Source organism: Rousettus aegyptiacus, unplaced genomic scaffold, assembly GCF_014176215.1.
Source record: "Rousettus aegyptiacus isolate mRouAeg1 unplaced genomic scaffold, mRouAeg1.p scaffold_m13_p_4, whole genome shotgun sequence".
Taxonomy (NCBI): domain Eukaryota; kingdom Metazoa; phylum Chordata; class Mammalia; order Chiroptera; family Pteropodidae; genus Rousettus; species Rousettus aegyptiacus.
Window position 1 is genome coordinate 114377882 of NW_023416307.1, and position 27053 is coordinate 114404934.

Here is a 27053-nt window from a genome sequence, read left to right on the forward strand (position 1 = left end):
TTAAAAAAAATGAATAAAAATAGAAACCTAGAACTCAGTCTACCTAGCTCAAAAATATCTACAATAATTCAGGACTCTTTTCTTTATATTATTATTTAATGGTCTTTTGAAGGGATCATATAAACAGGTAGAAAAGGGGAAATGCCTTTTCTCAAGAGTTAATAAGTTTGAGATAGATTCCAGGGTTGGCTTAGAAAGGCCCAGTATTCAGTTTAATGCTCTTCAGTTACCATTTTGAAATTCTTAATTTTTGAACCAAGACCCTAAATTTTCATTTTGCACTAGGCTCTGCAAATTCTACAGCCAGTCCTGATGGAGTCTGTGGCTTGCAACCTTCTAATACAATGCAACCTGGCATTATATTAGAAGACGATCTCTATTCACAGACTTCTTTTTGTCTTTGTATAAATGTCTACCTGTGTTCATCAATATCTGGTTTTATTTCCCGGTGTCCTGAAAGGCTAAAGTAAGAATATGGCATTTTTTCCTTAACTGGAAACTGCACATAGAGTCCTTCATGACTATTAGTTTGATATGCTGTTAGCTATTAAAATTAACTGATGTCAAATAGGGAAAAATGAAATAACTTAGAATGCAACCCATAACATTGAAAACTTTTAGCATTTTAACTCTAAAGATAACTCATACATTTAAATCAGGCTCCTAAGATGTGGGTTGACAGTAGTAATGAGAGATGAGAAGGCATGTGCTCATGAAACTTCCACATTCGAACAAATCCAAGTAGAATCGCTAGTTTCTGTAGGGTGACTATAGCATAAATTTGGGGTTATACGAGACCTCAGTGTTGTCTAATAGTAGGTTTGTGGGCTAACTGCAACATGATTTCCTGTAAACTTGTTAAAGAACATCCTGGGCTCCAGGCTGAGAGGTTCAAATCCAGTACATTTTGAATGGACTTAGGAATCTATACATTTTTTTAAATGTTATCCATGAGATTCTTAGGCCCAGCTGCCAAATTTTGGTCATCCACCACCACAATGACCTGAATGGGAATTTAGAAAATACTGAAGTCAAAATTCTTTTAGTCAAGTATGACCAACCTCATTTAGCATGTGTCTATGATGAAAATGTGGTGAGGGTATGGTCCTGGCTCGCTATCCTGGACCACACAATTCCAAGTGCAAGACTTTGGGTACATGATTTGGCCATCACCAAAATAAAAATAACATTTGATTATCAATGAAAATGAGTCAGAAGAAACCTATGGGCACCGAGGTCAAGTACAGCATTCCATCCCAGGAGTATGACAACAGGGAGAGCATGAGACTACACTGGGTCAACTGCTCTCCCTCAGACCCGCAATTTCAACACACAGCTCATAAGATGTACACACAATGAAACCATGGTGTATGAGGCTCATTTAGCTGGTGAGGAAAGATGGCGAAAAACAAGTACAGTAGGCAGCTCCCTCGGTGCCTCACAGCACACTACATTATCTGGGTTATTTGACAGTCTGAAATTCCCAAAACCCATCCCTGAGGAAAAGCCAGGCAGGCAGCTTCTGAGCCCCCAGTGGAAGGATCATGAGAAATCACTTCCAATCAGGACACACTGATTTGTGCTAGATGCTTTCCTTGAAGACCTAGCTAACTGTTAAATGAGGTCAATCCAACTCAATCCAGCCAAGAGTTTGCTACAAATACCTAAGAAAGCCGTTAGACTTAAAGCAAATCCTTTAAGCATTACTGATATAAAAACATCTTCTCTCTAAAGATAAGAGGCAATGACACAAGTGAAAATACGTTCTGCTTTGTGCAGCGAAGGTATTTAATGAAGAAGCTACTGACTGCTCCTGAATGAGCAACAAGACCCAAACAATGAGTGAAGGGAGCTCAAAGGGCTTAGGCCAGAGAAAGCAAGGCTGCAGGAGATTCTTTCCATTATTTTTCAGGTCTTCTACCCAAGCATGCCATTTTGTCTCATTCTCTTGGGAGATGACAGGCTCTATCACAAACTGTTTGAGGATACAGAACCGGCAAAGTTCGAATCAGTTCACAGCTGCTTCCTGGAAAAAATGCCTTCTGCTCTAACTCCTGATCCTAAAATGTTTCAGGTAACTAAATGACTATAAACTCTGGGGCTGTGCACAGCCTATGCCAGCCGGCTTACATCTCCAGGGCTGCTGGGGGCCAGAGCAGAGGGTCCTCCTCAGGCTCAGTGATAGCAGCTGAGGCAGAGACCCTGGCAGCCGCACCACCTCCCCAGGCTCTCTACTCTTGGGGCCAGTGGACTATTTAATGCTGGGATGACCTGGCATCCAGACCCAAACCTAAGAAACAAGCATAGAGTAAAGTCATGGGGCAATAAAACCTTCAGTGATTTCTCATAACTCATTTTCACCACGTTTGGCAGAAGCAACAGGTTTAACGGCTCAGAAATAATTGAAGTTAGAGGACAGACCACAGGGCTGCTTTTTCTACACTGAAGGGGTAATCTGCATATGAAAGCCCATTGTTTTGGCTGCCAGGTTCTTTGTGGCTTTTTTTTTTTAATTTTATTATTTAATTACTTCACTTGAAGGCTCCTGTACAGGCAACTAATACAATTAATAATGATATTAATTGACTCCTTAATGCAACTAATTGGAGCACATGGGTTACACACAATGTCACCTCCAATGAACAGGAACCAGCCACAGTGACATCTAAGAGGAAGGCTGAACTACCAGGATGCCCTCATGAAATGGCTAACATTTGACCGTTTTTTGATTGACAAATGACACTTTAATGTGATTCCTCCTAATGGCTTTTTATTCCAAGCAAGTTGCCCTTGATTCATTTCATCCAACATAAAACAGGAGATGGCAAGACGTAATTTCCTCTCCCAAAGATTTGGTGATGACCAAATGTACAGAGAGAGAACCTAAGGTTTGGAAAAGTAAGGAGTCCTAACCCAAGCGTGAGGAAGGCATGATGACGTTCCTGTCATCTTGGTCACATTGGCAATGTTCTTATTTGTTACAAATAAAGGAGCGAAGGAGACTGCACCTACAGGCCACCAACAGAACAGGATTTTCGTATGCACGGTGGGAACTTCTTGCCAGTTGTACTTTCTTTTGTATCTTCCTATCAGCGGCACCTTCCACAAAAATAACACGGATTTTAATGTAAGATAAGGGTTTCTCGGATATTAGATGCTGACAAAACCCCCAGAGCCTCACAAACATAGTCACAATAGTATTATTCTCACGAGTCCCTGGAGTGGTGCATAGGTGGGGCTAGATGCTCTGGGTCATTTAGTCAGTTTACCTAGAGACTATTCTATTTACTGATGGCCAAGGACATATGTGTACATCCAAGTGCCGACCTATTTCTATGCCACATTTTAAGGTAAAATTCTCATTATTATTAGCTAAATATTTGTGAAGCCATTAGTGTTTTGGGTGTTTTCATTAAAAATGTCAAAAGGTGGATGTGTTGGTGATAATGCACACACATGAGAACTTGTTGCACAAGGGCTGGTCTCTCTGGTAGAGATGATGCTCTGGGAAGTGGCTTGCTCTGAAAACTGCAGTTTATCCTTTACATGTTCTATCTTTCTATATGTTAACCATTTGGGGCAGGAACACTTCTTAGGAAAGCATTAATAATCATTATTACTTAAGTAAATAATTAAGCACTCACATTTATTAAGATACTGGGCACTATGCAAATGGTCTAAAGCTCCTCTTTCAGTAAATCTTTCCCAAGCCCTATGTGATAATATAGGAAGAAAGCAGCCTATTGATCCTCATTCTATGGCTAGAAAAAAAAAGTCCAGTTTGCAGACATGAGGTGATACACATACTACCCCACAGCTAGTCACAGTAGCCAGGACTCACAGCTACACTAACCTACTTCTTAAACATTAGGTATTGCCACCTCTAAAATTACTCATCTCCTCTATTCAAAACAAAGACTATTGATCAAAATTTAAATTCACCTTAATGACTCACTGTCATGCTGAACAGTAACTCTAATGGATGTATATATGTTGAGGTAACTTCTATCAAAACCATCGTAGACACCCCAAGCTGTTGCCTGAGTATTCCTGGCTATTTGACCTGAACAGTTTTTGGTCTCCTTCCCTCTACTCCTAAACATCAGGCTATCAGCTCCTACTTTTCAGCTATCAGTTTGCCTATCTCTAGCTTTTCTTTTTCCTCTCAAGACCTAAGACCCTGTTTTAAGATAGAGTAAGATGAGGAAACTAATATTCCTTTCTCCATTCAGTCACCTACTTAGTTAGTATGATCTGAGCTCCTCTGATGGGTTAAGACCCCTTCTAAGAGCTGCAACAAAATAAACTGCGGAGTATTTGTGTCTATAGGGAAGACTTTCAGGTTGTGGTAAAGGCAGGTGAGAGATACACAAATGAATAAGTAAATAAAAAGACAAAAATATCTGTCATCAAGGCTCGCAAGAGTCAGACCAGGGTGACATGCAGGAGGGGATCAGGGAATGTGAGCTTTCAGCTGAGCCCTAACAAAAAAGGAGTATTTATCTTTTTTCCCAGGAAGAAGAACTGGTGCTGGGGCCCTAAGGAGGTGAGGATGGGCATAGAGTAGAGCAGGATGGCAAAGAAACTGCCAGGAGGCCTCATGTGCGCAGAATGGGAGGAGAGCACACACTGGCCGGCAGAGCAACACCTCCCAGGGCCTTGCACTCACTGGGAACGGGCTAGGTTCCATTCTAGGTGCCACAGGAAACCTTGGGAGGGTTTTGATCAGGAGACAGACTTGATGTGATGTGCTGCTTCCTTCCTTCCTTCAGTGTTCTTTATGGACAGCCTAGTCCTATGCTGGAGGGACTGGAAGCAGTGGTGAATGCAACGCCATCCAGGAAACCCTGGCCAGTGGGGAGGGCAGAGGGAAACCAGGTCACCACGTGGCCTCCTGAGGACGCTCTCGGGTAGCAAGGGAAAGTGTTCTAAAGGTAATATGTTTTCATCTGACATCAGAAAATGAAAAAGAATTAACTAGTCAAAGGAGATGTGGGAGAATAGGAAGGAAAAGAGGCAGTTTGCTCCAGAAAGGGAAACAGAACTTATATAAAGACCTGGTTTTAAGAAGGTGTATGGTGACTTCAAGAATAGAGGAATTTCCATATGGCTGTATCTAGAGGAAAGAGGGAAGATGGGAGGGAGGGAAAGTTGGTGGAGAGGAAGGGTCGGGGGAAATGTCATAATAGCAAGAGAGGAAAATGGATAGATAGATGGGAGGTACATCGTGGAAGACTTAATACTGAGGGGACTAAAAATTCAATCTTCCAAGTGGTGACGCTTCTGAGAGTGAAAGGCAGCACTCTTACAAATTAGCCCTCGACAACTGACATATACAGAGACCGTCCTACTGGGCAAATGGGGAGGCATCCTCCCTCTAGTTATTAATAGGGAGCTTGCCCTATCCAAAGAGCAATGGGGAGGTGATGAAGGAATGTAAGCAGGGAAGGCACAGAGCAGCTCGGAGGCTCACCAGGACCTCCGCCAAACGTAGGGGAAGATGATGTCCCTACAGATGTAGGGGAAGAGAAAAATGTCCCTAGATAGTTCGTCTTGTCCCATTCTCTCTACCCAATCATTTTATCATTATTGGCTAATAACCAAATTGGTTAAATTTTACACCAACTAAGAATAAACAGTCTTTAAGTGAGATTTGAGAGATTCCATATAAAGTAAATAGCTTTGCTCCCTTACTGTAGTCTAAGTAGTAAACAGATCTGTGAGCTCTGGGGTAAATGAGGTGTGAACACTTATGACAAGGAAGGCAAGTAAATCTGGGAATATAATACCCCCCTGGGGGCTTAGGATTTGATCAGCTTTTCATCAGTACTACCACAGAGCTCCACAGAACTTGAGACATCATGACTGGCACCAGGGAAGAAGCCTCGGTAAGAGGGCTGTCTGCACGTTGGATGGGATGCTGAGGCGAAACATGGGCAAGGCATGGATGCTACCGAGATCCAAACAGCTGTCACATGGCAAATCGAGGCATGGCCACTGAAGCATGAGGACCGGAGGACAGAATTTACAAAAAGCAGTCTCCATAGTGCTTCCTGGCTGGGAACTAGGAGAAATGGCAGGGGCACAAACCTCAGGGTCATTGCCAAGCAATGACCTGAACTCACCTCATTGCCTGAACTCACCTCACTCGCTGAGTGGTAGAACCAAGAGGAACACACACACACACACACACACACACACACACACACACACACACACACACACAGAATTTGCAGGAGACCTGCCATGTACAGTCACAGAGAAGTCCAAGATAAAAAATTCAAAAAATTCCCGCTTGGGTAGGGATAAATGACAAAAAAATTTTGGGATTATCATTGACTTCATACTTCACAAACAAGTGTTTCAGCCCTTTCTACTAAAGTGGCACCTCAGCTCTGTAAGGATGCCATATCACATAGATGTCCCCACCACATCATATTCAATGGTACTCCTCTATAACTTAAATCTGAATTAGGCTTTTCTCTACATAGCGAGACTTTAGAACAATGAAGTAGTGTTGAACCATGCCAAAAAGGTTAAGTCTGCCTGCTCAGGTAGTGAGGATGGTAGAAGGATAGTATCGGGAACATAAGATGCACTGGTGATATGGTTCTGCTTACTAATTGTGTGCACCTGTGCCAGTTTTTAAGTTCTCTCTGCATCTCTATCTATCATTCCCCTGCTCAATCAGCTGACCATATATATCCAGGCCCAGGACTCTCTATGTATAAGCTAAGAATTATAATGGTAATAATCATAAGAATCAAATAAGAAGTACTTTTTAAATTGTAAAACACTATATTATCTCTCATATCTACCTCTATTTACAGCATATATCCATATCATCTTGCCTTCGAGTTAAATGTAGATGAATTGAGAAACCAGAAATCAGTTAACGGCAAATCTGTACCAGTTTGAAAGTCAGCCCAAGGTAGAAATCCAGCCCAAACCTTCATTTACCAAAAAAGTTAAAATGAGAAGAGTGAATGAATGTTAGCCAATCTATTCTGTCTCAACCATCAATTTCTGTGTGGCCCTTTCACAAAGATTTTAACCTGACTGTAATGTAAATTCTCTACTTAATAACAGACTTCTCCTCCTAGTCTTGTCTAAAACCTAGATCAGGGATCAGCAAACTATGGCCCACGGGCCATACAGGCCTGCACCAATTTTTGTAAATGCATTTTTATCAGAATACAACCATGCCCACTTGTTTCTGTATTGCCTATGGCTATGTTCATGCCACAATAGCAAAGTCGAGTAGTTAAAGCAGAGACCATATGGCCCACAAAGCCTAAAATAATTTTTATCTGCTCCTTAACCAAAAAAGTTTGCTGACACCTGATCTAGACTCATACAAGGAATTAACAATTAGCACACTATACTGAAAATTAACAAAAATATTTTTGCACTATATTATTGGTTTTAACACAAATATGCATTGGCAAATACTAGTTTATATAGATGGTTTCCCAGGACTGGCCTGATGATTTCCAATAAATAAATTTTATCAAGTTAATATAAGTATATAATAAAATATAAAGAGGGAAAATAATTAAGTTTAGTTTCTGGGACACATCTCCCATGAAAACAGTCTCTGGATTATCATTTTGGTAACTTTATCTCTACAAGGCTACTACACAAGAAATGAGAAAACATTTGCTTATGAATCATTTGAAGCACAGTAAAGCAGTATTCAAACTAACTTAAACCAAACGGGTGATATGGACTTAAAATACAGCTATATCTCTTGCCCTTCATAAGCAAAAATAAGCCTAAAATGACAAAGAAAAAACTTGTCTGGAAATTAGTAAGTAGGGCATCCTCACAGTCATAGAAAAACAATTGGGTTAGTATCATAGACCTTCACTAACGGTGTTTTTTTTTTTTTTAGACATTTGTATTAATTTCAAGGAAATTGATATTAAAAATATTTTATTTCTGATGGCAAAAGTATTTTGGGCTCAGTGTAAAGACATTTGCTGTTCAACAGGTATACAGTTTCAGCTATGCAAGATGTGACTATAGCTAATAATACTGTACTGAATACTCAACGATTTGTTAAATGAGATCTCATGTTAAATATTCTTAGTACAATTTTTAAAAAGACAAATTTATCAAATGTACCACCTGAATCCCTCACCTGCTTTCCTTCCTTCCTTGTCTCCCTTCACTTTCCCTCCAACTTCCTTTCCTTTCCTTCTTCCCTCCTTTGTTTCAGTCTTTAAACAATATACAAACCACAAAATATACTATTCTTCAAGTTACTTTACTTGAACCTAACTATACACCATTGTTACTCTTCCATGGTTAATATACATAAACCTACCTTGTTCTGATTGAAGTGTGCATTGTGTTAGGTTATATTGGATCTAAAAGAATGTGTTTACATTTAAGTTGTTCCCAATTATATTTCTATGTCAGTCACTTTTAATGTACCCATGACATTTTAAAAGCAATGCAATTCTAAATACCTCTTACTAGTTTTGAATTGAATAAAAGTGGGTTAGTGTTTTTTCTCTACAAATTGTATCCTCCTTAGTGTTTAGGCAAGCAATATTCACTGATGTGCAGAAGGGCACTTTCTGCCTACAGTTCATAACATGCCTCTCACTCCCATATCATTGGCAAACTGTATACTGGATGCCTGCCCATACAGCCTTGAGATGTGGGAAGTTTTAAAATCCAAGGGTGCCTCCTTTGACAAAGCTCAGTCTGGGAGAAACAGCACTGGGGGAAGGCAGGAACTCTGATGTGCACTTTTGTTAATCATGGACATTCAGTGATTTCCTGGGAAAAGATCAAAACTACTGAGGAAGATGAGAGTTACATGGGTTTATAAGATAGGTTGATTTTGCAACAAATATTCGCAAACGAATCTTAAACAGAACCATGAAATTCAGTGGATTCTGGAACATCTTCATTACAAACCAGAGAAAAACCATATCACCCTCTTTCCTCCTTTGCCCTAGAGAGACCACAGGAGGTTGGTTCATTTTAAGGTCTGGTGAATGGTTCAGAAGGTCTGAAGTAGATTACAATGAGAGTTTATTCATTTAAATTTTATATTTGAGATCCAGGCTCACCCAATTTGTCATGGCTTTTTTTTTTTTTCCCTTAAAGAAAATAAATGTGAGTTATTTGGTACATAAAGCATCAAAACAAAATTCTCTCCAGACAGTAAACAATACTTTTAAAAGACAAAAACAAAAACTTAGAACCTCAAGATCACTTGCTCAGGGATGATGTGTCTATCACGTGGTATTTTAAGCAAAATCATAGGAAATCTGTAAACCAGGACAACTTAGTGTGACCAAGGCTATCATTTTTACCCTAGCCGTTTTCTTCTATTTTAAGACTCATTGAGATTATCTCACTCCTCTTTCAAATTTTAAAATGAATTTTATCAAGTACTCTTTTAATTAAAATTATCGCCTTCTGATTTTTTTTAAAACAGTTAGCTGCGTATTGTGAAACCAGATGTAGCTGTCTTTGGACTAAAGGTTCATGATGTAATAATCCCAGATGCCACCTCCTGGGAGTCCTTTAATTAACTGGAAGTAGCATCACAGCAGCCACCAGGAAACAGTCATGAGATGAAAAGGTATAGGGAGAAAAAAAACCTCACTTATTTGGCCATTATGAGAACTTGTCAGGATACATGTGGATACTAGAGTGAAGAATGAAATATCCCAAAGGATTTGTCACATTCTAGTTAGAATTACTGAACTCACAGGATGGAAAGCTAGCCTCAATGCACACAGTGCCCATTCTACACAGCTTTATACAGAAGATGATAATCCTCTGTCCCTGTTTCACAAAGAACATGAGAAAATGGCTTCCAAGCTGCCATTCAAGGAATTTAGCCTGATCTAGGCAGGCTAGCGAAGACTGCCAATCCTGAAATCAGAGCATTTCATCCACAATCTAATTCAGATTGTCATTATATTAAAAACATAATGAGTTTTAGGCTTTTGTTTTCAGTGTTTTGTAAATCTTCTATTGAAATAAACGAGAAAATTTTCAACCAAATTCCTCTCTCAAGTGGCTCATCTATTGATTGATTCATCCACTCATTCATTCATGCTTCTTCTGAGTATCTACCTCATGGACAGTGGACTGGTTGTACAGTCTTTTCCTTCTGGAAAATCAAGCAGGTTTGTATAACACCGGCCTACCTCCTAGCCATAGTTGCAGACACCTGGACCAGGCTGCTGCCTGGGCCGCTCCACCCACTGGAGATGCAATGGGCACCTGACCTAACAGAATCAGTCAGTACACAGAAGACACATGGGGGAGGTGGCCAAAGAGAGTGCCAATGACTTCTGACATTACATTTAAGGGTGCAGGCTCTTCTACTGCAAGACTTTTTAATTAGGTGGGCTGATAATAAATTTCCATTTTGCTTTTTAAGAATTTGCTAGTCTGTGTCCCAAGCCACTAAGTGAGTTCTGAATGTATATAGACTAACATCAATTTGATGATAAAAATGGAAGTTGGTTCAAATTAACCCAAAGGAGCTCACTTTTGTTTTAAAATATCCCAAAATTGCAATGAAAAAGAAATGTTTTGTCTTCTGAGATTTTCTCCAAATTAAAAGACCCATCAGGTAAGACACTGCAACCTCAATTGGCATTTTTTTACATATAACTAAAGCAACCTAATACGTATCGTTCAACTGTTCACACTAATTTGGTAATACCTCTTTTTAAGAGTTCTTCATATACTTCAGATTATTTTTAATTAAACTTTTTATTTTGAGATAATTACAGATCTACATGCAGTAGTCAGAAATAACACAGAAAGATGCCATATACCCTTTACCCAGCATTCTCTAATAACATGTGGCAAAACTATGATACAATATCACAACCTGGGTACTGACATTTGTAGAGTCAATATTCAGAACAGTCCCATCAACACAGGATCCCTCATGCTGCCCTTTTATAGCCACTGACCTTTTCCCACTCTCACCTCTAACCCCTGGCAACCACTAATCTGTTCTCCATTTCTATAATTTCAAGAATGTTACAAAAATGCAATCATGCAGTACATATCATTTTGGGATTGACGTTTTTTCACTCAGAATAATTTCCCCAAAATTGAAAGATTCATCTAAGTTATTGCATATATCAATAGTCTTTTTTTAATTACTCAGTGGTATATCATAGCACATATATGTCACAGTTTGTTTAACCATTCACCTACTGAAGGATATCTGGGATGTTTCCAGTTTTAGGCTATTATGAATTAAGCTGCTATGAACATTTGTGTACAGGTTTTTGTGTGGACATAAGTTTTCATGAGATAATGCCCAGGAGTGCAAATGCTGGGTCATATCATAATTGCCAAATGTCTTCCAGAGTGGTGGTGTCATATTACATTCCCACTACCAATGAGTGAGCCAAATTCCCCACATGATCACCAGCATTAGTGTTTTTTATTCTTTTAACTCTTACTCTAGCCATTCTGATAGATGTGTAGTGATATTTCATTGTGGTTTTAGTTTGTATATCTCTAATGGCCAATGACGCTGACTATCTTTTCATGTACTTACTTGTCATCCTTTTCAGTACAATGTCTCTTTGTGTCTTTTGCCATTCTCTAATTGGATTGTTTGTTTTCATGGTTGAGTTTTCAGAGTTGATTTCAAATTCTCTATATACTCGTTCTTTATCAGGTATTTCGTTTGCATATAACTCCCAATGTATACCTTGGGAGAAGATATTTTATAGCTTGGGAGAAGACATATCGTTTGTCCTGTCAGCAGGCAGAGTCTTTCATACAGCAAGAAATTTTTTTGTTTTGATTTTAATTTTGAGGACATCCATTACATTAAATTTTCCTTTTATCGACTGTTCTTTTAGTGTTAAGCCCGAGAACTCTTTGGCCCTAGATTCGCAAGATTTTTTCCCACTTTGTTTTTCAGAGAGTGTCATAGTTATACATTTCACATTTAAGTCTTTGATCAGTTTGAGTTAAATTTTCTTTAAGTTGTGAGATGTGGGTCAAGGGTAAGGGTTTTTCTGTCATTTTTGTTCTATTTTTGTTTTTTTGCTTTTGTGTGTTTTGTTGTTATTATTGTTGTTTGTGCTTATGGATGTTCAAATGCGTTGTACCATTTGTTGAAAGGATATCCTTCATTTACTTTTGTACCTTTATCAAAAATCAGTTGGAGATATTTGTGTAGGTGTACTTCTGAGTTCCTTCTCCTATTCTATTGATATATATTCTACTTCTCCATCAATACCACACAGTCTTGATTAGTGGGTCTTAACATTGAATAGACTGATTCTTCTTATTTTATTCTTATTTTTCAAGAAGAAAAATGATCTTTTTCAAGATAATTTTACTATTCTAGGTCCTGTGCCTTTCTACAAAAATTTTACAATGCCCTTGTCTATGTCTACAAAAAACCTTGCTTGGATTGATAGTAATGTATTCAATTCACAGATCAATTTAAAGAGAATTGATATCTGTACTATGTTGAGTCTTCCCATCAATGAACATGGGAAGTCCCTTCATTTATTTAGGCCTTCATTATTTCTTTCATCAGCATTTTGTAGTTTATAGCATCCAGAGTCTATATATGTTTTATTAAGTTTATATATTTGAAGTAATTATAAATAGTATTGTTTTTAAAATTTAGGTTTCCATCTGTTGTTCATTGTTAGTATAAAGAATGTGATTTGTTTTTGTGTGTTTATCTTGTATGCGTTGCTTTGCTGAAGTCATTGATTAGTTATAGAGGTTTGGGGGGCTTTGCATTTTTGGTAGATTTGGGGGGATTTTCTACACATACAATCATGTCATCTGAAAATAGGGATAGTTTAATTTCTCCCTCTCTGACCTCTATGCCTTTTATTTCTTTTCTAATTTTATTACACTGGCTAGAACTTACAACACTACGTTTAATAAGAATAGTGAGTGTAGACACCCTTGCCTGTTCTGATCTTAAAAGGAAAAGCTTTCAAACTTTTACTGTTAAGTCTGATACTACCTATAGATGGTCTTCATCAATCCGAAGAAGATACCTCTGTCCCTGTTTTGCTGAGATTTTTAAGTTTTTAATTGTGAATGTGTGTTCGATAATATCAAATGCTTTTACTGAGTTAATTGATATGATCACATGATTTTCATCTTTAGCCTGCTGATATGATGAATTACATGGATTGATTTGACACTGATATTGCACCTGCCTTCTATATCCAGAATAAATCTTACTTGGTGATGGTGTCTAATTCTTTATATATATTATTGGATTCGATGTGCTAAAATTTTGTTGAGAATTCTTACTATAAGTTCATGAGAATTACTGGTCAGTAGTTTCATTCTGTACATTATCTGGTTGGTTTATCAGGGAACTACTAGCCTCATAAAATGAGTTGGCGGAAATTTCCCTCCTCTTCTATTTTTTGAAAAGAGACTCTATAAAATTGGTGTTAATTCAAGATTCTTTTTTTTTTTTCCTGAAATTTGAAACTATGTGTTCAATTTCTTTCATATAGGACTATTCAGGTTATCTATTTCATCTTGGTTAGATTTTGGTAGCTTGTAGTTATTGATAATTTGGTCCATTTCTTCTAAGTTCTCAAATTTGAGAGTGTAAAGTTGTTTAAAAATGTTTCCTTAACATTCTTTTAATAACTGTACTATCTGTAGTGATAATCCCTGTTTCATTTATAATATTGGTGATTTGCGACTTCTCTCCTTTTATCAATCTTAATAGAAGTTTATTGGTTTTTTAATTTTTTTGAAGGACCAAATTTTAGTATCATTGATTTTTCTCTACTGTTAACGGTTCCAATTTATCGATTTCTGTTTATTATTATTTCGTTCCTTCTGTTTGCTTTGGGTTTGTTTTGCTCTCCTTTTTCTAGTTTCTTGTGGTAGACAGTTAGATTATTAATTTGAGGCTTTCTTTTTTCTAATGTAAGCCGATAATGCTAGAAATTTCCCTCTAAAAACCATAACAGCTTTTCCCCACATATTTTGATATATACTCTTCTCATTTTCATTTAGTTTTATATTTTTAAAATTTCCATTAATACCTCCTCCTCTTTGACCCATGGACTATTTAGTAGCATACTGCATTTCTAAGTGTTTGGAGATTGTTTTGTTGTCTTTCTGTTATTGATTTCTAGTTTGATTCTGCAATCACCAGGGAAGAAACTCTGTATGATTTCAACTCTTTTATAGCTGAGATTTGTACTATAACCCAGGATATGTTTTATATTGGTTAATGTTCTATGGATTCTTGAAAAGAATGTATATGCTACTATTGTTGGGTAAATGTTATTTAGATCTTTTTGGTTGATGATGTTGTGCAGTTCTTCTATATTCCTGCTCACTATCGGTTCAGTGGTATTTCAATTAAAGACTGAAGTGTACAAGTCCCCAACTATAACTGTAGGTTTTTAATTTCTACTCCCAGTTGTACTAATTTTTTAAATGTATTTTTCAGTTACTATTGATATACATTATTATATTAATTTCAGGTGTACAACATGGTGATTAGTCATTTAGATAACTTATGAAGTAACTACTTTGATAAGTCCCTCATTGTCTCTAATAATTTTTCTTTGCTCTGGAGATCGCTTTACCTGACAACATGCACAGTTATTATAATATTATTGGCTATCTTCCCTATGCTGTATATTACATTCCTGTGACTGTTTTTATAATTGGCAATTCATACCTCTTAAACCTTTTCACCTTTTCAGCCATTCTCATAACCCCACTCCCATCTGGCAACCATCAATTTGTCTCTGTATCTGAGTTTTTAAAATTTTGTTTGTCCATTTGTTCTGTTTTTAGATTTCAGGTATAGGTGAAATCATATGGTCCTTGCTTCCTCTGTCTAATTTATTTCACTTAGTATAATACTCTCTAGGTCTATCCATATTGTTGCATATGGCAAGATTTCATTCTTTTTTATAGCTGAGTAATATTTCATTGCATATTTGTACCATCTTCTTTATCTATTCATCTATCAGTGGAAACTTAACCAATGATACATTCAATAAGGGGTTAATACCCCCAATATATGAGGAACTCATACAACTTACACCCAAAAATCAAACAATCCAATTAAAAAATGGGCATATAATCTGAAAAGACATTTTTCAAAGAGCACACACAAAGGTCCAAAAGATATATGAAAATATGCACAACATCACTAATCGTCAGCTCTATTAATTTTTGCTTCATGTGTTTTGGAACTCAGTAGTTTGGTCCAAATACATTTAGGTTTGTTATGTCTTCCTGGTGGAGTAATCCTTTTATTACTCTGTATTTTCCCTCGTTTTCTCTAATAATTTTTCTTTGCTCTGGAGATTGCTTTACCTGAAATTAATATAACCACCCTTATTTTTTAAAATTAATGTTTGCATTGTATATCTTTTCCTATTCATTTACTTTCGACGTACCTATGTCACTGTATTTCAAGTAAATTTCTTACAGCCTGCATGTGATTGGATTTTTTTTTAATTCACTTGAACAATCTCTATTTTTTGATTGGTGTAGTTAAACCATTTATGTCAAAGATAATTAGTGATTATGTTAGGGCTTAAGGCTGCCAATTTATATTTTTTCCTGTTCATTTCTTGTTTCTCAACTCTGTTTCTCTTTTCCTAAATTTCTATAAGTCATTTTTTAAGTATACCTCTTTTATTGTTTTATTTATAGTTGCCCTAGTTATTATAAACATGTAACATCATGGGCTACTCTTATCAGCATTTACCACTTCCAGTGAAATGAAGAAATCACTTGTAATCAGTTCCCTTTACCATCCATACTTTTTAATATATAATTGTCTTAAGTACTTCCTCAACGAACATTGGAAACATATCAGATGATGCTATAATTTTTGCTTCAACTATCAAATATGTTTAGGATTCTCTTGAGAATTAGCATACTCTATTATATTTATTCCTATTTTTACCCATGCCAATGTTCTTTCCTTTCTGAAGTTTCAAGCGTTTTTCTGTTATTTCCTTTCCATTGGGAGAGCTTCTCGAGTCATTCTTTAAGGGTAGATATGCGGGTAACAAATTCTCATGGTTTTCATTCATCTGAGAATGTCTTTATTTCCCCATCATTCATGAAAGATATTTTCACTGAATATAGAATCCTGAACTGACAGTTCTTTTCTTTCAGTACTTGAAAAATGCTGTGACACTTCCTTATGGCATCCATGATTTCACATAAGAAATTTGCTGTCATTCAAATGAGTAATTTAAGTAACATGCCCTTTCTTTCTGGTTGCTTTCAAGTCCCCCCCGCCTTATATAATCATATTTAATTATAATGTGCCTTGCCATGGATTTACTTTATTTGGAATTTTCTCAGGCTCTTGAATATACATGTTTATGTTATGCCTTTCACTAATCTGAGGAAGTTTTCAGCCAATATATCTACAGATATCTACCCAGTCCCACTCTCTCCCTCCTCTCCTGGCACTTTCATGACATAAATGCTATCTCTGTTCTTATTGTCCTGCATGTCTCTGGGATTTTGTTTCTTTTGTGCTAGTCCATTTTCTCTCTGTTGTTCAGACTGGGTAATTTCTATTGACCTGTCCTGGCATTCACTGATTTTATCTGTTGTCATCTCTACTCTACTGTTGAGCTGATCCAGTGAGTTTTTTATTTTGGTAACTATTTTTCAGTTCTATAACTTCCATTTGGCTCTTTTTTGTAACTTCTATTTCTTTGTTGAGATTTTCTGTTTTTGTTTTTTTTTTTTTTTTTCATTTGCTTCAAGAGAATTCCTAATTGCTTGTTGAAGCAATCTGACAATTTCAACATCTGATTCATGTCAATATTGGCTTCTGTTGATTGTCTTTTCTCACTCATGTTGTGACTTTCCTGGTTCTTGGGATAACAAGAAATATTTTTATAGCATTTTAGGGCATTTTGGATTCTATAATTGAGACTCTGGGGCCTAATCTTTTTTCTTAGCAGTCAATCTCTCTGTTGGGGTGTAGCACAATAGCCAAGTGGGTGTAGATGGGATGGAAAATCAACTTCCTGTTCAGCCTTAGTGAAACTGTGGAAGGATGGTCTATAGGTGTCCCACTGGTGTTTGGCTAAAGTAGGAAAGGTATTGTCTCAAAGATTTTCCTTTCATAGGCTAACTTTCCCTGGTCCTTTAGCTAGAGGGAACAGGCTTTTCTCTAAACCTTTTTTTTCTTTTGATCTGTGCCTGTTGTTGGTTTATATGGGAGGGATCTTAATTGCTCTAGTCAAGATATATAAGAATTAATAAGGAAATCCAGGAAATTCATCTCCATGTCTTTAGTCTAGGCAGTTCACCTTCTTTCTACTTTGCAGAGTCTTTCTATACCTACTTATAACCTATTGGGTTATGTATAGGAATTTTTAGTTGTAAGGGGGAGAATCCAATTGAAATGTGGCTACTCCATATTGGCAGAATCAGAGTCTGGATTAATTTTTATATTCAAAACTACTCCCACTTTCCATACTCGTAAATTCAAAGGTAATTTTAAATAAATTCTTAGCCCACCTTCTGTAACAAATTTTTCTTTCATAAGACTTCATATCTCCAAATATCAAACTGCCCCTTGTTCATTTTGGAAGTTACCTAAGGAAGGCCTTGGTCATTTTAAACACCTTTTCTATGTAATGTTGTAAGCACCATCACTGGACACCTATTTAAGGCTCGGAAACTATTCCAATGCTACTATATTGGGGAAGGGATGGAATCCAGACCCAGGTAATGGTCAAACTAAAGTAAATTCTCTAGAGAAATTTAGCTGTAGGTTTATATCATTTTTGCCTACCTAAGCCTAGAAAATGACCATAAACAAACATTCCCTAGATATACTTGTTCTTTGAATTATAGTGTACCTGTTTCTCCCTCCTAAAAACAAATCTTGTTACAATATTTCTTCCCTTTCAAATAGAAGTTTGGATATTAACTCTAGTATAATTTTTCCTTCTGTGTTCTAGTTGCAATAAATTTTTCTCAATCGTCTGTTGTTCATTCTACCACCCGCATCTAACATAGCACCAATGCCGCTCCCTAGCCATTTGGGCCAGGGCTTCTCCCCAACACATGCACAGTGCCTCACAGAAGCCTACGTTGACCATTGTCCTCAGCTATCTCACAGGGGTCTGCTCTCCAGGGGAGGAGCATTACTTTATTGTACCCACTGAGGAGATACAACAAAACAATATAATGGCAGCTATGAGTCCCACGAGGTGTGACATTGTTGCAATTACGGCTATACCTTAAACCTAAATTGCCACCTGGTCTGTAGAAGTGGTGTAGGTAGCTGTGGTGGTTGTACTGATGAAACTGAAGAAGACCAAAGAAACGAGATTTATTTTATAGAAATCTATTCTTGAAATTTTCCTATAATCTTCAAAGTGGAAGAGAAACTTCTATCCCATTTCTTAAGGTCCTCTTTTAACCTATCTTCCCTTGGTTATACAATGTTTATGGAGCAGGAATGTTCAGAGCATTGAAAATATAGCGGAGCGTAGACATCATTCCTATCGTTATAAAGCTTACCTTCTAACCTGGGAGACAAGTTACCCCAATAGCTTCCCCAACAATTATTTAATCAATTGTATTACATGCAATAATAATATAATAAGTGGCTTCAATTTTCTTTAAAATCTCAGCAAGAGTCATATTTTTTCAGTGATGTCAACACAGGTATCAAGCACCACAGAGAATGTGCTTAGAGCAAGAGATAAAGAAAATCAATGCAATTGTTTCAGAATTAGGGAGCATCTGAACTCGATGTAATTATTTTACTGTCATGATTTCATTTGTGCCTCTTAAATATTCTACACACTAGGGCTTTGAGGTCTTCAACAAAAAGGCAGTATATTTGATGAGTTCCTAAAAATTACAACAGAATTATTATAAGTGATCACTGTGAGGGCAATAAGGATGTGCCATGACCCCTGATGCAACCATCGGCAGCAGGCCCTACCTCCTTATTTGTCCGGTCAGCTTGCACCAACGTTCCATTCAGGCAAGGTTCCACATAATGAAGCTCCTCATTATACTGTAAAGGGAAGAAACAGTCAAGAGAAAACAATTAAGCATTTGAGGGGTACTAATTAATAATTTAAAAATACACACACATAAACAAAAACAGCATGATCACAGGTTCAATTCATTTATATAAGGTGACTTTCTTGAGATATCTTTTCTGTGGGTGCCCCTATAGAAAATTGTGCTTAAGTGCCCAAAACAGACTTTATTCTTTTCTTATTTGAAAAAGAAAGTTTTAAAGCATGTGTTGGTGTCTGGCAGTGTTCAAGCTGTACACAGCTAAACAATAACCCCTCAGGGACGGATCCAAACACTGGGGTTCCATGGGCATGGTTGACAGCACACGGTCCAGGTGGGGGATCTAAAAAGCATCCCAGATGTGGGCAGATAGAGCACTAGCTCGGTCTTTGGCCTCATGAAGCCAAGGGAATCATGTGTGGGTCAGACGTGTGAGGACCAAATGGAAGAGAGTCCTTAATGTTTGCACACCACTCTTGGGCTATGTGGATGTTGGTTACAAAATTGCTTGTGCACAATGACACCACCCTCCACACAGGCTAGTGCCAGCCTTCCAGGGGTCATTTTTGACCCCTGAATATCCAGAATGACACCATTCGTTTTTGTCCAAAGCTCACAACTAAGAAGTAGAAATTTGAGTGTTTTATCTTCATTTCTCTCATCAAGCATGATTCTCTGCACTGTCATTAGACTGGTCCTTTCAAAACACAAATCTGATTATGTTATCTCTTATAAATTGCATTTGCAGCTCCCCATTGCTTTTCAAAAGAACTTGCCCAGGGCTTGGCAAGGCTCTGCACACTTGGTATCTGTTGACCTTTGTAGCACGTTTACTCATTACTTAGTCCTCTCCATGAACTTAGCACCAGCCAGCCCTAATTTGCTTTCTGTCCTCTGATATGTCACATCTTTCCTGTCAGGCCTACCACCACTGGCCCTCTGCATGGGGCCCTCATTCTGGCATCTCCCATTGACTCCTAGTTTATCCTCTAGGTCAGCTCATTCCTGCCTCCTCTGGGAAGCAGCCTCTGGTGCAGGTGAGGCTCCTCTCCTGCATATTCCCAAATTCTAGTTACCTGGTACCTGGATCCCTCACCACAAGGTGGGGCTACATTGTCAGCGTCTGCGTCTGGTTCCTCAGTGTATTCCATGTGACAAGGACAGGGCTGAGCCCACAGTAGGTGCCCAAGAACAATTTGTTCAATGAGTGTCATGGCACTTCCATTTCATCAAAGTCGCAGCCCAGAGCTCCAGAGGGAAGGAATCAGACCATTTCTCTCACAGGCCTAGATCTCATTCAAAGTCTGGCTAAAGAGTTTGAACTTTAAGTCTGTGGGTACCGAGTACCATGGAGGGTTGTAAGCAGAGGAGAGAGTGAAATAAAGAGATGAGCTTGGGAGAACTGCTCTGGACACACTGCAGGGACAAACTGAAGAGGACTAGGCCTTCAGCTGCTGCAACAGTACCTCAGCAGGTTTCACATGCTGAGATACAAGCCAGCAGGAGTAGTGCTAATACTAATAACAGCAATTATCCATTATTGAGCACTTCATCTAGACACTGGCTGCACTTCCTCCATAGAACATCTCAGCCTCATGGGGTAAATACTTCCAATTACTCTCCCTTTACAGATGGGGAAATTGAGGTAGAGCAAGGATGACAGACTTGCTCAAAGTCACCAGGGAGTACATGAAAAGGGAGTCCAGATTCAAACCCAGGCAGTCTAACCTCACAGCTATTGACCTCATGACTTCAAAGCCCCCAGTTTCTCCTCTCTGGCCCCCACGCCTCTGTGTTTCCCATCAGGCTGAAGTTTGCTCTTTCTTTAACCTTTGTTCTTGGTCTAGTCATATGAAAGCATTTGAAAAATTATAGCTCAGTGGTCTTAGAGCTTAATCTCCTCTAACGAAGCATGGCGAAAAAATACATTAACGCAATTCTGAAATCAGACATTGACCAATAGGAGTGCAACTTTTCGATAACAAATGGAACATCATCTCAGGATCTTGAAAGCGAATGCACAGTCCAAACGAAAGAAAAGTTTTTCCTAAGTTCTTACTTCATATTGATCTAACATTGGAAGTTGCTGGAAAACGATAAAACCTCCCTTCCCCTCTTTTCCACCTCTTCTGTTGTTCAGGGTGACAGTATATCCATTCTTAACGTCTAAAGTGTAATCAGTCTTAGCCAATCATAGCTATCTGGTCCCCCTCTGCTAAATGCATGCTTTCATAGCCTATCTTAGCAGCTAGGAGTGGTGAAGTGACTCATTCTCTGCCAATGAAATGTAAGTGGTGGTTTACTGGGCAGTTTCCATGAAATTCTTTTCTTTTCATTAAAGGAAAACTCTCCTATATCCACTGCCTTCCTTTCCACTCGGGATACTACTGTGCAGTTGCAAGTTATTTTGCAACCATGAGTGACAAGATTAAAAGTGGAGAGCAAAGTTCAAGGAAGACAGAGCAGAAAGATGACGCCAGTGTGAGTCCTTGATGACACTGTTGAACCACTGTACCAAAACTGCAGCTGTCCTCCTCCAGGCTTCTTCCATGAGATTATGAAATGCCTATGTGCTGAAGCAACATTCATTCGGTCGATCTATAACTTCTAGTCCCAAACTGTTCAACTCCACTTTTCAGGTAAATTTTAAAATTTCATCTATATTCTGCCTAATATACACTCTCAAAATTGATTTTTGAGATTGTACAGTCTGAACTGGGAGTCGGGATACAGGTCCAACTTCTATTTCTGCCATGTACTCACTGTGTGGTCTTAGGGAAGTCACTAAACCTTTCTGATCCCAGATTCTTATACATAAGAAGGTGCTGATTCATCTTCTATTTACCCTCCAGGGATCCCTGTGAAGATTCAATGAGGCAACAGACCTGAAACTGCTTTGCTAATGTAAAGGCCTGTGCATGTGGGGGGCTGCAGAGAGGACTTAAAAGTAAAGAAGACCAAGAAGTTCTTGCCCTCATCAGGAAGGAACATGTGCAGTAATCAAAACCATACTTGCTGTTACTGTGTGAGCTGTGGCCACAGTGGAGGAATCTGCTCTTCTGAACCCCCGCCAGCTTGTTAGTGGCATCATCCAAGCTTGCAGTTGACTAATTTCCCTTGACTGCATCAGGATAAAGCTATGCTGAGCAATCTGGTCTGTATCACCAAAGAGAGCTAGGCTCAGCCATCTATGTGAGGGAACAGTGCACACCGGGCAGCTGTGCCAAGGTGGCCCGTTGGCTGTGCATGCTCACCATGCTATCCAGAGCTCCTCCCAAGAGGGAGACCAAGGGCGCCTTGCATGTGGAACTGCTTCCAAGCTCCCAGCAGCTCTCCATTTGGAAACCTTTCAGTGCTACATGTTTATGGATGTTCCCTAGATTTCTACTTTGTGAAACAATAATGTGGGATGGCCATATTAAGTATACAACTGAAGATCTGGTCACCTCAGCCCTAAGGTATTACAGCCTTATAAATCATTCTCCTTCATCCCTACTTAAACAATCAGATAACAACAGTCTAAGGGAGAAAAGGCTGCAATGTACATTATCACCAGCCAGATGGAACTGTCTTCAGTATTTGCTTTTTCTCCTTCCAACTACCAGAATTGAAGCCTAAAGAGAAACTCAACCGGCCCTTTTTCCCCTCAAAGTGGTAAGTTGTTCCTGAATTTTCTGGGAAATGGGAAGAGTCTCTTAGCAGAACAGGAGAGGGTCCAGACTGCCCTGGAGAGGGTCCAGCAGGCCCATCCACATGGTAAGGAGATGGACAAAGAACTTACGCCCCTTAAAGAGCTTAGAAATGGCCGTAGACACAGAGCCCCAGTCATTGTTGGTTTCTTTCTCCTCTTCCCTTGCCTGATTGGTTTGCCTTCCCTGATTTACACAAGGGTAGAACAATAGTGCTAAAGCAACTGAGGCAGAAAACCTGGGTTTACATCCTGGCTCTGCCACACACCAGCTGAGTGACCTTGGCCAAGAAATCTCAGCTCTCTGAGCTTTAGTGTTTGTATTGGGGATTGTAACTGTACCTCCCTCATGATCTCACTGTAAGGATAAAATGAGATAATTCAGTAGACTCAACACAGCACTTGCCATTGAAGAAAGAGAAAGAAAGCATCTGATGTAAGTGCACAAAAAAGAGAAACAAAATGTGTGTGTGTGTGTGTGTGTGTGTGTGTGTGTATTAATGTGTGCTACACAGAGACAAAGACTGACAGATGTGCCCTCCACCTGATCTGGTACTTGCTAAGAAGGATAGGAGTGGAGTGTGATGGCAGTGACTCACTCTTTGGAACAGGGTTCACATGCTCCTGACCTCCTCCAGAGAGTACAGACTCTGCATTTGTTGGAGAGAACTGCTTCACCAATAGGCACATGTGACTGGCTAAATACCAGAGACAGAAACCACCACAGTACGTGGCTACACACTTTCCCACTCCATGACACTCTCTGAACCCTCTCCGTGACCTGGGTCTTTGGCTGACTGTGAGCCAGACAGTGAGCCAGCTTATCACCAATCCTCTCCCAGGAAGGTGTCTACCAGGGAACCCTTTGTTTCTGTGTTTGCTCACTGAATGCTAGCTAAGCACCTGTGGTATGCCAGGCATATAACAAACTGGCTAAATTTGCACTTGATCATCATTGTGGAGTGATCAGGAACTGCTTATTCTTGCTTTTATTAGTAAAAGAATATGCTCATTACATCTGAAGAGAATATCTGCTTTTCCTTTTCATGATAACAGTGTTTATTTGTGATGCTGCAGTTGTATATCCAAAAAATAAAAATAAAATAAAAAAATAAAAGCCTTGAGCTAAAGCCATGATTTTCTTCAAGTGTTAGACTACATTCCCACTACTCTCATCTCATAAGAATTATACCTCCCTCTCCTCTGTTCCAACCACCAACCTTTACTCTCTGATAGCAAGGGACACATTGCCATCCTCCTTTTCCTTCATTTGCCCAATCTCTGTAAGCGTTCCCTACATCTCCCACTTTAAAGATACAGCAAAATCTTCTATGGGAATTTCAATGATGATCTAAAATAGGAAAGGCAAGTTTTAAGTTTTATTAAATAAATGGCCAGAATGTTTTGGAGAAGGATCTAAAAACAATGAACAAATGGGCTGGCCTCGCGTACTAAGATTCACGCAAGCTTCAGCACTAGTGTGGAATTGTGTCTCCACATCAGCTTGTGTAAATCGCAACCTAGAGACCAGAGAGAAGAGGATTAGCTGACTTTGGGTTCCGGATGGTACTGAGGATTCTGAAACCTGCTTAATGCTAGAAGCTGGACTTGACCGATGGAAGCTTTCAGACCTAACAAAAACTCATTAGTTGCCTAAAAAAAGAGAATGAGTGAAGATATAACTGAGAACAGAGAGACTTTAAGGGAACCTCTCAACGTGTCACCCTGCAGCTGAGGTTCACCTTCCATGTGCTGTTGCCTCCAGATGAAGTCCCAGTCCCTCTATGTGGTGGACCAGACTTGTGTGATCCAGCTTGACCCTCTCGGTCCAGGCCCATTCTTTTCATTAATAGGCTCGTCCACCCACTCCACTTCTTACACTCACCTTGACTCCTATAAGTCCAGAACTCCTTCAGTCAGTCAAACAAGGGCTCCATTTCCTGGCTATGGGACAAGAGTTACTAGAACCTGAAAATAGCAGTTTTCTCCTCAGTTCTCCTTCCTCCTGCTCTACCTCATTACATATGCCTGGCTAATGCCTACCTATCTTAAAGTGTTTAGTTAGTCATCGCTTCTGCCAAGAAGCCATCACCGAGTTGCCAGTTGGTTGCATACCACAGCTCTGTGCTCTCCCAGGCCCCTTCACTGCCTCTCTCCAAAACTGCACTGGCCACACTCTACTGTGAGTGCCTGCTTCCTGGTTCCTCCCACACTGACACTCACACACATAAAACATCGAGGGCCACAGGAGGAGACAACCTGCCTTCTTTATTTTCAAAAACAGCCCTAGTACTTAACTCTTAGTAGTCAATAGTATTTGTTAAATGAATAAATAATCAGAACAAAGAAACAAAAGGCAATATTGTAGAGAAGTTTACTGACAGAAAAGAAGAGGAACAAAACCTGGCGAGGGGTGAGAGTGGGGGTTTGACACAGAGAGACCCTCTGTCAAGAAACATAAATAAACAAAAAGGTAAGGAAGTAAGTGGGTAGTTTTAGAGAATCCTAAATTCCACAAAACCCATAGATTAAAATGTTGGCATGCTCACACAATGCAAGAAAACTGATGTAGAATTGCTAGAAAGCCATTAAATATTTTTATGGTTTTATTGGTGCACTTTTGATTAAATAACCTTTAGAATGAAAATGTGTAGGGATTATGTAATGAAGCAGATGAACCCACAATATTTTCACGAACACAAGGAATCCCAGGGATCTTTTGCATTACAAAAGCTTCTTGTGTAATTTGAAACACGACTGGACATAATTAGTAGTATAGGACAAATGAGCACTGAAAGAAAATACCATCCTCATACTTTTAATACGGAATCGATTACTTTAAAAAGCAAATCCACAGCAGGCAAAGCACTGAAGAAACGGTTTTAAAGAAAATTTTGCAAATTAAAACCAGGGCACCAGAAAGTTCTGGGTTGAACTAACAAATGATGCTCTTTCTCTATTCGACTCTGCACAAGCATGAGCTGCAGGAGGCATTTAAATTGATTTAACAATATCAGCCCAGTTAATACTGTATTCATTTAATGCATGGCTTTAAACTTCTGTAAAATCATTTTTCAAATTTCAGCATTGAACAGGACAGAATTAGCACCCTCATTTTTATGATAATATTGTTAATTTAATGCATGGCTTGCAGTTAGACTTCAAAGTGAATCAGAAAAATATGCCTTTCCTCTTGTCAGAGACATCTCTCTTCATGCACCAGTAGTTTGACCTTAAATTTTAACTTAGAATGCACAAAATCACTCTCATATTTCAACCATTCTTTTATAATTCAATCATTTAGTTCATCAGTCTTAGATAGATTCTATAATACCCTGCCCATGAAAGCTAAAACAGTTTTTAACACTATCTTTTCATGTTTATTCTCTGGAAAGATCTGGACTGGAAGCTTTTTAATTTAATACATTAGATGCATTTAGCAATAAATGTAATACAAACATGCAAAAATGACAGGAATGGCCAAGGAAAGCCTTTTCCGCTACTTAAATCTACCCCCTCTCTTTGCCATCATGGCACTGAAAATCAAGTGGCAATGATGAATTAGATTTGTACAAACAAAAACCTACAATGCATGAGGGCATCCAACAGTGAAAGTAAAGATTATATTCTATACTTTCTCTTTAAAACACTGAAACGTCTCCTTAAACACATATACCTAGCAAGCAAGAGAAAGCTGACAGGGTGATGAAGGGTAAAATGATAATGTCCTCTCCCATAAATGGAATCCAGCCCACAAGAACAATGTACTCAGACTGCCAGGGCATTGTGCATGGAGTTTCGAATATTACATCTCCTTGCACTTAAACCAGCTTGCAGTGGAGTCCCTCTCTAGACAGAGGCAAGTGACCATTTTAAATAGATTGAAGAAAAACATCATATTTCTGGAGCAAGTTTGTCAGTGTAGGAACAGAAGGCGATGGAGAAAACAAAACAAAACAAAACAAAACACCAGCACAGTTTGGCAAGGCAAAACTGGTAAATTACACTTGGGATTGGGAGAGACAATTCGAGGAAATGCAAATGACAATTTGCCAATTACAAATCTCCTATTTTGGAATGTCGAAATGTTGGTGTTATGAACCGAATGTGTGTGCCTCTCCCTTCTTAAATCCTATGCTGAAGCCCTAAATCCCAAGTGGTGATACTTGGAGATGAGGCCTTCGGAACATAATTAGGGTTAGATGAGATCATGATGGTGGGGCCCTTGTGATGGGATCATAACCTTACAAGAGGAGACAAAGGCGAGCATGCCCCTTTTCTTTCTCTATGAGCACATAGAAAGAAAAGGCCACGT

The 27053-nt window shown here is 38.8% G+C and overlaps 1 protein-coding gene across 4 annotated transcripts in view; it reads right to left on the reverse strand.

Moving 5' to 3' along the window:
• CACNA2D3 (calcium voltage-gated channel auxiliary subunit alpha2delta 3) overlaps positions 1-27053 on the reverse strand; it is a 790850-nt gene that overhangs the window by 398460 nt on the left and 365337 nt on the right. For all 4 annotated transcript variants that reach the window (XM_036219353.1, XM_036219351.1, XM_016156350.2 and 1 more), the window contains one exon: positions 18968-19042. In XM_036219353.1, coding sequence (XP_036075246.1) covers positions 18968-19042 — 75 coding nt within the window. The remainder of the gene's footprint in view (positions 1-18967; positions 19043-27053) is intronic.